This window comes from Erigeron canadensis, chromosome 5 (genome assembly GCF_010389155.1).
Source record: "Erigeron canadensis isolate Cc75 chromosome 5, C_canadensis_v1, whole genome shotgun sequence".
Lineage (NCBI taxonomy): Eukaryota > Viridiplantae > Streptophyta > Magnoliopsida > Asterales > Asteraceae > Erigeron > Erigeron canadensis.
The window spans coordinates 11,190,972-11,204,685 of NC_057765.1; the positions used below are offsets into that span (position 1 = coordinate 11,190,972).

Here is a 13,714-nt window from a genome sequence, read left to right on the forward strand (position 1 = left end):
ATTCATTGTTTCCCTACTAATCTAAATAAAATCATTGAACCAACTTGTTATAAAGAAGCTTCTACTGATATTAATTGGGTTAATGCCATGAATGAAGAGATGGAAGCTTTAAATAGAAATAATACATGGGAATTAACTTGTCTTCCTCCTGGTAGAGAACCTATTGGTTGTAAGTGGATATATAAGATTAAGTATAAGTCTAATGGTGAGATTGAAAGATATAAAGCTAGACTTGTGGCTAAAGGTTTCAGTTAGAAAGCTTGTATTGATTTTGATGAAACCTTTTCACCGGTTGTAAAAATGGTTACTGTTAGATGCTTGCTTACTATTGTTGTTTCTATGAACTGGCCTTTATATCACTTAGATGTGAACAATGCTTTCTTTTATGGTGATTTTAATGAAGAAGTCTATATGAAACTTCCCCAAGGATATATTAATGGTAGTTAAAACTTTGTGTGTAAGCTAAATAAATCTGTATATGGTCTAAAACAAGCACCAAGACAATGGAACTCTAAATTGTGTAGTGCTTTGATTGAGTTTGGCTTTTTTCAAAGTAAATCTGATTATTCTCTTTTCATTAAAGGAACAAGTAATAATTTTGTTGCTTTACTTGTATATGTGGATGATATTGTTGTTACTGGAAATGACCTAGATTGTATTGAATAGTTGAAGGTGTTTATGAATACAAAGTTTAAATCAAAGACTTGGGAAAACTTAAATATTTTATGGGAATTGAGGTTCTTGTAAATGAATTTAGTCTTTGTTTATTACAAAGAAAGTATTGTTTAGAAGTGTTAAATGACTTTGGTTTACTTGGTTGTAAACCAATGCATACTCCTTTTGAGGTCAATTTGACTTTAAAACATGATTCTTCTAAACTTGTAGTTTTTAACCATTACTAGACCAGATATTAGTTATTTTGTTTAGTGTTTATCTCAGTTCTTGCATGCTCCCACTCAAAAGCATTTTAATACTAGGCTTAGAGTTTTAAGATATCTTAAAAAATCTCATGGTAATGGTTTCCATATTACAAAAGGTAATATCTCTACTTTTTCTAGTTATATGGATTCTGATTGAGCAAGATGTTTGAATACTAGAAGGTCCATTACTGGATACACTGTCTTCCTTGGTAATACTTTGGTTTCATGGAAAAGCAAGAAACAAACAACTGTAGCGGAATATAGGGCTATGGTTGCAGTCACTTGTGAAAGAATTTGGCTTAGAAATTTTTTACAAGATCTTGGTATACAAGTTCAGATTCCTGTAGAATTGTTTTGTGATAGTAAACCTGCTTTACAAATTACTGCAAATCCTGTTTTTCATGAAAGAACCAAACATTTTGAAATAGACTTGCATTTTATTAGAGGAAAAATCTGTGCAGGGATTCTGAAAACTAAAAAGATCAAATCTGAACTAATGTTGCAGATATATTTACAAAGAGTTTGTGTTCTAAGCAACATATGTTTCTTTGCAAGAAACTGGGCTTATTTGATATGTTTAAGGCATGAACTTAACAGGGAAAGTTATAAATGATAAGTTCATTACCTTAAATTAACCATGATTTTTACTTATTCTATGTGTTAAGAATGTGCAGGACTGAATGTACAAATATTTTGGAGCTAAAGTACTTATTCTGGACAAAAGTAAAGAAGAGGATGCTAGATGCTTGAGAGAAGAATTCAGGGACTAAAGATGAAACATTGGCTTCTATATATAAAATCTGTTTTTATTTTAGGGTTTGAGTTTTCTCATTCGGTTTATATTTTCGATCATATTCTCTTTGTTTCTATATATATCATTCGTATATATATAAATATATATCATATCGATATATATATATATATATATTTCTGTGTATATAATCATCATTTTGATGATTATTAGATAAAAGTCTGTAATAATAATTCTTGAATCTCTTAATAATAATTCATTTTTTGGTCTATTTTTATGGTTTGTGTTGAAGATCTTGATTGGTGGTGATATTCTCACAAAGATGAACACCCTCATGTTTGCAGGATGTTGCTGACGAGCCAAGAGTTTGAGTATCTTGATGAGATGATCAAAGTGAACCGATTTGATGCCAGGGGTGAGTTGCTTCACCGTCTGCAGTCTCGAGGTGTTATTGAGTTGAGGGGAAAAGGAAGATTTGCTGGTGTTGCTCAAAGGGTTCAGGCAGCGGATGAGGCTTTGAGGACTGCTAATTTTCCCTAAATCCACCAGGTTGCTTTTAACCCCGTTGCTTGTTGGTGATTTGTATAACATTAGGCCTCAAGGTATGTACGCAAATAGCTTTAAGACAAATTGTTGATAATACTTGTCTGTGTATACTCATTGTTGAACCTATAATTATATATGTTCGCCTTTTGATGGCTTAGTCAAATTCTGTTATCGTTCCCACCTCTTTTTATGCCTTTTGTTACACATATATGATCACGTGTTTTCGATATCGTACTCCATTGCAAGGGAGAATTGTTGGTAATTTTATACCTTTCTAGTTGTTCGGGCAAACTTTCCCACAAGGGTCACCCATTTGACATTGCTGCCCCCGAGCACGCTTAACTGTGGAGTTCTCCTATCATCCACAGCCATAACGCCCAAAACGCGTTGTGTTATGTAAGACCAATGATTTCACTTATAACCAGGATCCCCCTTGTATGTTAAGATGTATGCTTTCATTAAACAACCCAAACTCATCGGTTGCCCAACATTAAACAACCAACAACAATGCAATTACAAGTCGTTAATATCTAGAGATAAAGCAAATGTCTAAAACGAGCAGCCACTATGGGTAGACTACAGCCAGCTTCAAGATCATCTACCCATGTGTAACACCCGTCGTCTAAAAACTTGGATTTTTAAAAACTTTGCCAAACGGCGTTTAAAATAAGCGGAAATGATCACTTTTGAAATCTGCCCCATCCGTAACGGATGGTACCTTTAAAATCGGTGTTACTAATAAGCATCATCAAAACAATAAAAGTAAATCCAAGTATGGCACCAACATAAGTGCCCATTATTACAAGTCTTAATCATAATCAAAATAGCCGAAAACATAAGGCTATAAGGAAGTCTATGCATTAAATGTCTTTTCTAAGCTTCTTTATTCTTTCTACCCAAGTCTCACCAAGCTAACCTTCGCCTAGCTCAATCTTGAATATCCTGAAGGCACAACATTTTCAAAGAACAAGTGTTGGCTAATAAAACTAGCTAAGTAAGATAACATAGATTTGAAAACATTTGCCAATTAAATATATTAACAAAACCTGCGTTTTAAGTTAATATCACATGCATACATAACAACATAACATACACTTTAGGTTCACCATGTCCTAAAATGTGCCTACGCTTTCTTTCTTTATCTTTCTTTCTTTATTTCTTTGCCAAGACGTAGGCTAAGTGACTTACGCCACTTACATAGGGATGTGGGGTTGTGTGTAGGCGGTCATAAACCATACATGGAGTCCTCACACCCGACATGATGGGTAAACCATAAGGTGGTCCATCGGCGTCGTTAAGGAATGACAAAGTCAATCCAACTGAATAAACCGTTTATGGCTTTATGAAATGGTGGTTAGTTACTCCACCCGGAATACTCAAACGTAACTATGCCACGGGAGGTATCATGATTCCCATACCACGTGACCACGTGCGCACCAACTCCGAGGAGTTAGCATGGGTTAAGCTTAACACAAGACTTTACATATTGCTCGAGACTTTAATCTTTATATTAGTTTAGGTTACACTTTCACCTAAGCTAATCACATATCATCTTTTACTTGAGGGCCCTTAACGTGCACGTGACATGGCAATCCTATCATAAGTCTAGTGACTAGGTGTTCAAGCCATGTATACAAACATATAGCATTATCACTTCATCTTTTCATGATCACATAACATAAACATTTCATCATTTCATAACATGTATACTTACCTCACACATTTGTAACCTGCATAAGTATGTCATGCATCATAAATAGTAAGTATAATATCCCTTAGCAACCTCCCATAGTCACCCATAAACATAAAACGTGCATACGTATCCAATTGGAAGGTTTAACTTATGAAAACGTGTTTTGTTGTACCATCAGGTGACAAAATATGTTATCTTACCTCGGTACAGCTTACCAACCAGTTATGGATATCTTATAGTGCTTGCTAAGTTCTCCCGACTACCTAAAATGAGTACAAGATCGATCTATGAGCTTAAAAAACCTTAAGTACTGGACCTATCTGTGCACCGCACAAAAATCCTGTGCGCCGCACAGAACATGTTTTGGCTATCTGTGCCCCGCATGGAGAGTTTGTGCACCGCACAGAATATCGAATTTGTCACAGAAACTTTTGAACAAACCACTTATGCGCCGCACAGGAGATCTGTGCGTCGCATATCGGGCAATTTCAGAAACTTACTTTTCGAAACTAGCCTCTGTGCGCCGCACAAAGTACAGTCAACCAAAAACCCAACTTTTTAAACCTTAAATCGAATCCCATTCAAACAACAACCATTGATTCGACCTGGAGACATAAAATTAACCTTTTTGCCAATACTTTCCAAGCCCCTTAATCCATCAATCAATCCTTTAATGCTTTACATCATAAATCAATCATTAAAACACCAGAATAACATGAATCCGGTAAACGTTTGATCAAATAACCCAACCCACACCCCATGGCCTGGGTTGAATACTCATCTATGACTCATAAGATCAGATTTCAAGAGAATGTTACCTATATTACCTGTAGATGACTTAGAGGATTCGAGATCTTAACAAAATTTGAAGAAAACACCTACAAATGAAGGGATTTGATGAAGAATTGCTTTAAGAGGGAGATAGGATCAGCTGGAGGGTTTCACACACGTATGATCTGATTTTGTGACAATTAGGGATACCTAATTGCTCCTAAAACCTGGCCATTAGCTCCTAATTTACACTTAGGACCCCTTTACTTCATAACTTAACTTTCTTAGCTTAAAATCTCTACCGGGAGTCTTAACAATCTAACAAGCACTTAACTTTCATACTTTACTTTAAATTAGGTTCATTTAACATATCTTAATCATTTCATATTAAACACAAAAGCATTTAATCACATAATCCCATTTAGGGCACATAGACTTAACGAACCTAACGTTAATTAACGGAAAGTTAAATAGTCAAACTTAAAATGTTTGGGATGTTACACCATGCCTCACATCTTCTCACATCTACATGCTCACTAATGTTGGACCTGAGGGCACAACACATTTTACATCATATATAGTTTAGGTGTCCACGTTACCTAAACATCATCACATATTCATCTTTTACGTTTGGACCATTAAACGTGCACGTGTCATGGCAACTTAATAAGTCTAGTGAACTAGATGATCAAGCCATGTAATCATGCACATTTCACATATCACAACATATATCACATTTCAATTCATCTCAAGACATTACATAGCATTTCATAGCATATCATTACATATCATCTTTCATTGCATAACATATTTCTTTACATATCGTATTTCATAACAACTCAAAGCATTTCATATCATATCATAACGTCAAATATCTTTGGGGTAACATTTCAGGCTTCAATATGCATATACATAGCCCATATCACCTCCGGTATAATCCCGAATACCCATAAGCAAACAAGATACCATTTGGGGAAGTTATTATATGAAAACTATGTTTTTGTTGAACCCTCAGCGTGTCAAGATGGTGTATCTTACCTCGTGATGAGCACAACGAGAAATACGTAAGATTAACTTGTCTTGTTTGTGTTTCCATCTACCAATAGCATCATACAACCAATAGGTAACATAAACGTGGCTTCAAAAGACCTCTCTAAGTTCCCTATATCATAAGGTAACCTGAACATAAGGTCTATATGTCAAACAAGCATGAAAACAAGCCTATACGACTGCCAGACCTGAATATGCGCCGCATAAACTCAAACAGAAGCATCCAGACTAATCTGTGCACCACACAATGGGGCTCGATCAGCAAACTTGATTTTTGAACCTCTTTAAACAATTCCCATTCAATCTCAAACTCTAACCCCGACCTGGAAACATGAAATTGACATCTTTTATGACACAATTGATGCCCTCAAACCATCAATTGATTCCTTGGTCTATTACAAACATAAATGACTTGATTGATCACCCGAATGACATAAGATCCGTAAACGTTTTGCAATTAAATCATACCCAATCCTTCTTGGCCAGGAACGAATGAATAACCCTAATGAAATGACTCATGAATTGATCAAGAAAACTTGCTTTACCTGTAGGAAAGATTAATGGGTCGAAAACTTGCTTTACCTGTAGGAATGCTTTTCATGACTTTAATTCTATCGGGAATACGTATCATTATGTTAATAACTTCCCTAACATATTTAATGAAATTAGTCATTAATACATAGGTACATTAATCATATATAATAACCGTAGTCATTGCCACATAAACATATTTATCATACTTTAATCATATCATATTAAACGCATAAGCATTTACTCACATAACCCCGTTTAGGGCACATAACTTAATGAACCTGGCGTTAGCTAACGGAATACTCAAATAGTCAAACTTGAAAAGTTTGGGATGTTACAATATGTGTCTGTACTACAATGGCTTGTATTCTTGTTGTTGATGAGCGTTCATTTTCTGATTATTTCGCTTACCATTTGGCCACATTTCAATGTCTAAATGAGTTTATAAATGTGAATTTTGGTACTTAATGAGATTCAACATTAACGCAGGTTCACGGAAGATGTGAACGAGGGTAAATGACATCTATCAACTCAACTTATAGGCTAATGGACTTTACAATACACAAGAAGGCAAAACGGAAGTCAAACGAAGAATATCTAAAGCTGGGAAGCAACCAGCGTCGTTGGTCACCCTGACCAGCACCGCTTGTGTGGAAAAGTGGCTACCCAGCGCCAATGGGAGTCCCTCAATAGCGTCGTTGGGCGGCCCACGACCAGAACCAACTTACAAATTTATAAATAGAAGAACAAACACTCAGACTCAGAGAAAGCAGTTTTATAGCCACTAAACATCACACATAAATCCTAGGTCGAATTTTGCAGTCATCTAAGAGGATTTGGAGCTACAAACACCTCTTGATCTTGATATTCTACCTAGATCTTTCAATCTTCTCTACTTTTATTGTTGGTAAACAATATATTTAATCTTGTCAAACTTTGTTATTCCTTTAAAAATGTCTGGCTAGTAGGCTGAATACTTGTTTGGATTGATGTGATCATTTACACTTTTATTCATCTTATTTTATTGTTAGATATGTTGGAATGTGTTTAATGTTTATCATAGATCCATGGTTAATTAGTTCTCCATATTGTTTTTGGTTCTATATTAATATTAGTTTAATTTTGATGATCGGTCTATAATCATTCACTAGGACTAATATACTTAAGATGGAAAACACTAATCAGTGTATAATTAGTCGTAAAAAGTGATCTGGTTCTAACGGACGAATCCAAAACAAAAACAATTATGATTAAATGAACATGATGCTTAACAAATGTCAGACTTGATCTAGTGACATGGAAACGTGCAAAGTTCTTTGTGATTTGGTTCTTTCTTTGTTTGATTTGTCTTTGTTGGCTCTTTGTGGGGAGCCAATATTTGCGGATTCGACTACCATTTGTGGCTCACGGTAAAATAAACAATTAAATGTATGTAACCAAAAAAATCTTATAAATACAAATTAAAAATATATATAAAAAACATATTGATAAACTTAAATATAGATAATTTCAAAAAAAACAAAGTTATAAAAAATTGTAATTCCGAAACAATAAAAACATATATTTTACTTTATTTTCTATAATAGTTCTTTGTAAACTATATTTGTTGTAGTATATTTTGATAGGCTATTTCTGTTACAAATATTTCAAATAAGTATTAGATTTACGATTGTTCGGTCGAAAACGACCAAGTATAATTTGTCCAGGAAATAGTTGAAGTTCAGTGAAGAATACTTGTACATGATTCTAAACCATTTCAGGATATTCAATGAAGTTTCACTTCAGTTCAGATCAACCCATCTGAAAACCATTTAGCTGAAGTCAAAGACTGAAGACTGAAAAAAGAGAATCAGCTTAGACGCGGAGCTCAGAAGATGATTCTATTTGATCGAAGACTGAAGCATCTCAGTGTAAATTACTTACAACACTTTACACTGATTACGAGAAAGCCTTTTGACTTTACCAACCTTTACCTGGATAATAACATTATCTCTGCGAAAGTACAAGGTTAAGTAAAAGGTTGGGAATAAAGGTGTAAAGTCCCATCAAAGTGACTTTCACACATATTCTTATTATACGCATGTTAAGGATTTGCTTTCAATTCCTTAAATGCTCCCAACCGTATTTTGTACGGCCTGGTGCACATCAGCATGGACTTTGCCTATAAATAAAAGGTTTTTCACATTTTGTAAAGTGCTCGAAACTTTGGCATTGGAACTTGTGAGATATACTCTAAGTAATCCTTACGAGTATTTCCAAGTTATTAGATTTCAAGATTGTTTAGATATTACACTTTGGTGTTTATCTTTGTTCTGGAACAATCTTTATATTTTATCTAACATAATTAATAAAATATATTGAAAGATACACAATGTCTCAATGCCACATACTTGATATATATATATATATATATTGCTCGCATTTACTTCCAGTTATTTACTTTACATATTAACCCTAATTTAGATCGTCATTCTGGACTGGTTCCTTCCATATCAGAATTGCTTGCCAGTCATTGTTATTGATATAGAGGTATCTTCGGGTAATACATCACTTTGGGACTTACAACGATTATGACTAATTTGATTAATAAATCATCGGAGCAACTTTCTTGTATAATATCAAAATAAAGATTACTTCATTGGATATATATTAGCTATTATTCTTCATTCATTTATAACATTGAAATTATTAGTTCTAAGAGCATCTCCATTGGTCAAGCTTTTTCATAAAAGCTTTTTATAAAAAGTTTTTCATCAAATTGTTGCTCCGATGGTAAAAGTAATAAAAAAAAAGGTTTTTCAAAGATTGTTTAATAATAAAACTAAGAAGAAAGAGAGTGTCATAGTTCTCCAAAGACTTGAAAATGGTCAAGCTATTAATAAAAAGCTTTTCACTCCAATGGAGAAAATGTGATACAAAAGTTTTTTTAAACAGTGAAAAGCTTTACAAAAAGCTTTTAAAAAACTAACATTGGAGATGCTCTAAAGTGTAAATTGGTTATGAAAAACAAAAAGTATAAACTAAAGTCAAAATTGAAAGCAAAAGTTAATTTTTTTTTAAAAATCGAGACTCATAATTAGTCAATAAATTATTCGATTATATAGCATTTTACCCGCGTAATGCGGTGGCGGCGGTGGCGGCAATATAGTGGTAACGGCGGTGTGGTGGTGTAAATTGTTTCATTAAATGTATTATAGGTATTTTAAGTGTAGGTATTTATATAAATAAATAAAAGCAAAAAGAATTAATTAATTCATTAAAGGTAGAATGGTTATTTCGTTTGAAGACATTTTTATGAGAGAAGGTGTGGCAATTTTTATAAAATAATAGAGAAGATATGCCATAAATAGTTTTATATTTGAGAATTATTTTTTATGTAAAAGATATTAAGCCAACGATGAATAGTCCAACTGACCAGAGACACTATCTGGTTTAACTTAGGTCTTGAGTTCGATTTTTAATGATGACAAGTCTTGAGGTTTTTTCTTCAAATACTTGTAACGACCTATATTTAACATCTCGTTGTCTAGAATATGTGCAAAACTTAATTATTATACGGTGAGATTTTTCTGATCTCGTGTCCTAAAAAAGAAAAATATATTAATATTTTTGATGATAAATTATTAAAAATAAGATTTGCTTATCCTTGGTTTGGTTTTTACTTTGCAATAATATACTATGTTGTTAATAGCAATCATCTTCATCTCACAAACATCCCTTGTTTATCACATGATAAAATCAATGAAAATGATTAATGAAACTAAATTGTATGCTTAAAGATAAACCTAAAAAGGAGATTGAAGCCATATGATAAAATCAAAAATAGAGATGATAAAAAAGAATTAGTGGAAAACATGTGTAATGTGATCTATGGAGTAGACATATCTAGACGAGTTAAATATACGTATCATTGTCCGAAAATCAATAATCATCCCCCAGCTTATTTCTCTCTCCAAATCACAAAGCAGCTGACAACAAGCTTTTCTTCTTCTTCTTATCCTGTAAAACTCAAGTGAATAGAAGAAGAAGAGATGAATGTAAGCATGGCCATGGCAGACCATCATCTCCTTTTCAGACCCATTTCCACTTTTATGCCCACCACCACTCTCCCTCCATTCTTTTCTGTTTCTTGCAACTTCAGTTCTGTAAGTCTTCTTTTATTCTCTTTTTCTTTTATAACTTAATTAAATTCAATTTAAATCTCATATGGATGTTATGGATGCTATATATCTTATCTTAGTAAGTAGTAACTGCTAGTACTAAGCCTATATATGATGTCAATTTAAAGTATGTGTGGATGTGTTTGTGACAATACCTTTTATTACTGTATTATGATTAGTGAAATTGATGATTTTGGGACAAAAAAGCCACCTCAAGGATGAGTTTTGCTATTTTGGTTGGATTAATTGTGCAAAAATTGCAGACCACAGAAACAATTTTTGTAGTTAATCCAAAAAAAAAAATTTGATTATTGTGGTATTTTCGTAGGGCGTTTTATATATCGATTTTGATGTAAGCAACTGGAGTTCATGTTTGGACAAAAGTGTATATTTGATTCTTTGTAAGGATGTTCCTAATAATGTGATTATATATAATGTATATGATATGTCTTGATATTGCTCCTGCAAAAATGTTGTGAACAAATGTAACATTGTGCATATATTAACTGTTATATGTTTACATTACTTCATCAACTGAATTCGACACATTAAATACGTTTAACACATCAAGCACAATGTTATATGTGAAGAAGTAATACATTGATGTGAAGAGGAAAAAAAAGATTGTTGACTATGAAGTCTGATTGTCAAAACATCCTTATTTTGTGCTGATTTCCGTAGTAAGATGATATTTTATGTTCTACTTCTTTGTGTCTCTGTGATTTACAGTAGTAATAAGAGTTGCTCGATATATAAATTATGACAACTTTCATGACTCATTCTTCTAATCTATAATCAGACTAAAGCTTTTGCAGTTCCAAGAAGGAGTGTGATGGCATTGATTCTTTCCGGCTGCGTATTCTCACAAACTAGGCCAAATACTGCATTCGCTCAACAATCTGTTGAGTTTAGGGAATTTATAGATACTTTTGATGGGTATTCTTTCAATTATCCTAAAAATTGGATACAAGTTCGTGGTGCCAATGCTGACATATTCTTCAGAGACCCTTTCATTCTTGATGAGAACCTTTCAGTTGAGGTATCCTCACCTTCGTCGTCTAAATACAAAAGTGTGGAAGATTTGGGTCCACCACAAGAAGCCGGAAAGGCGGTCCTTAGACAGTATTTGACTGAGTTCATGTCTACTAGACTTGGCGTGAAACGTGAATCAAGTATTCTCTCTACTTCTTCGAGGGTTGCTGATGATGGAAAGATGTACTACCAAATTGAGGTAAGTTCATTTCAAATTTAAGCCTCCTAGATGTTAAATTTTATCTGCAGTTTTAAGCCTACTCCTGCCAATATATACAAATGATGCCTTCTAGAACTTTGAGAAATGAAATGAATTTGTAGTCATGATTCTTAAATCTTCTTTAATATGGAAAATTGTGGCAAGTAATGAATATATGCAATAAAAGCATACAACTTGTATTCATCTGAGTTTGGAATGAATCCATTTGATTCAAAAGTGAAGTTAACATCTCCTGAGATATCCTATGACAAAATATGTATCGTATTGGTGTTTGAGTTCTACCATAACTCCATAAGTAGAGGCGGTACTGTTTCTGTTGCACTTGGTCATATTGGGTCAATATTACTAACGGGTGAATTGGGTTTATTGAAAGATTTACCTGATAAACAATTGGACGATAGTTAAACAGCCCTGCAAAGCATACCAAAATCAAAGTGTTTATAACCTCCTAATACTAATAGATAATGGGTCAACCCAGCCCTAATTTACCTTTTTCCCAACGTCGTAAATCGCCCGACCCATTGTAGCATTCATAAGGTTTAAGTCGAGGTGGCAGGATTAGCGTTTAAGTAACAGGTCATAGCGTATACCTTTTTTATGGATCAATATGGCTCAGAATAACCTAGACAGTTGTCCAAGTTTTCCTTCTATGTTTTATAAGTAATTGATGCGTTGAGTCTGATTATAAAAGCTGTATTCTTAAAACTTATACATTTAGGAGTTTGTACGCATTAAAAAAAACACTTCAGGCACTTTCATTCTTCTACCCATTTCCTTTATTGCCAAGCTTTTTTCCTTTGTCTTTACCAATCCTGACCCTCTGAAAATATTACAATACCGAAATTGACCAGTTTATAAGTAAAGGGGTCAAAATGACGCTCTCAAATTCTGATGTGAGCATTTAGCATTCAGGTCAATGGAACATGTTAAAAGCATATTCCTTTTCAGCTGTTAATTTTTTTTGACTATGAATTACAGGTGAACATAAAGTCATTTGCTAGCAACAATGAGTTGGCAGTTATGCCAGAAGACAGAGTAGTTCGTATGGAATGGAATAGGCGATACCTTTCGGTTCTGGGAGTTGAGAACAACCAGTTATACGAGTTGAGACTACAAGTGCCTGAAAATGTATTTGTAGAAGAAGAGAATGATCTTCGTAAAGTCATGGATTCATTTAGGGTTAACAAGTTATCTGCTTGATAACTTTCATAATGTTTAATTCACATTGACTTTGTTTACTTTGGATATGTGTGTTTGAGGTTTTGTATATTTCACATCACAATATCTCAAACTTAGCAGTTTTGCCTTCTGCTTTATTTTTCGGCTTTCATTTGAGTTAGGACATCATATGTCACCAGTAGAGTATCACACTATATTAAAAATACCGTCTCATGATCTCCTTATTTCCTATTGATGAGATATGCCCTGTTTGTGTGAAAGCTTGTTTGGATTCCTTTGGGAGCATGCGCTTCACTATAAAGAGCTTCCGGGGTTCAAATACAGACACGATGTCGTTAGGGATGTTCTCTTTGACATTTTTAGGCGGTTTGGGATTTATGCTAAGAAGGAATCATCAATGAATTTATTGACTGACCCGTTGGAAGATCTACTTTCGGACTTGCTGACATTTTGGTCTTTGGTTGTACTGGGGGAACATGCATGTGTGGATTCAACATGAGTCTCTCCTCTTGTGGGCTTAGGGTGCAGCGTCATAGCTGGTCTTGCTGCTTTAAAAGCTGCTTCATGCAAAGTGGTCAAACACGAGAAGGCGTGCCTTGACAACCAACACGCAATACCTTTGGATTTCTTGCACCTGAGGCTGTTGAACTACTTTGAAGGGTCCAACGGGTCATGCATAGCAATGTCATGACGCAACGATCGATTAATGTAGTTTTTAAACGTCTTAGTTTTACTATACAAAAAGGAGTGGTGGCGCAGCTTGTTGCCCGTTTGTCTTTATTTTTATATAAATTAATATATCATCGGTTAAAATTTGAGTTAAAATTCCCGGCCTAACGTTTCTCTCCTGGTTTTATATTA

At 34.1% G+C, this 13,714-nt stretch overlaps 1 protein-coding gene across 1 annotated transcript; it reads left to right on the forward strand.

Moving 5' to 3' along the window:
• Nucleotides 1-10,190: 10,190 nt before the first annotated feature.
• LOC122599947 (psbP domain-containing protein 1, chloroplastic) lies at nucleotides 10,191-12,990 on the forward strand. The gene is made up of 3 exons (XM_043772567.1): nucleotides 10,191-10,407; nucleotides 11,222-11,653; nucleotides 12,653-12,990. Exons 1-3 carry the CDS (start codon nucleotides 10,294-10,296, stop codon nucleotides 12,872-12,874), a joined length of 768 nt encoding a protein of 255 aa, XP_043628502.1. The 5' UTR covers nucleotides 10,191-10,293; the 3' UTR covers nucleotides 12,875-12,990.
• Nucleotides 12,991-13,714: the final 724 nt, after the last annotated feature.

Excerpts from the sequence above, each read along its gene's own strand:
- LOC122599947 (XM_043772567.1), top strand. The coding sequence starts at position 10,294 with ATGAATGTAAGCATGGCCATGGCAGACCATCATCTCCTTTTCAGACCC. Across the intron at positions 10,408-11,221 it reads TTTCTTGCAACTTCAGTTCT|ACTAAAGCTTTTGCAGTTCC; the intron begins GTAAGTCTTCTT and ends ATCTATAATCAG. Across the intron at positions 11,654-12,652 it reads AGATGTACTACCAAATTGAG|GTGAACATAAAGTCATTTGC; the intron begins GTAAGTTCATTT and ends TATGAATTACAG.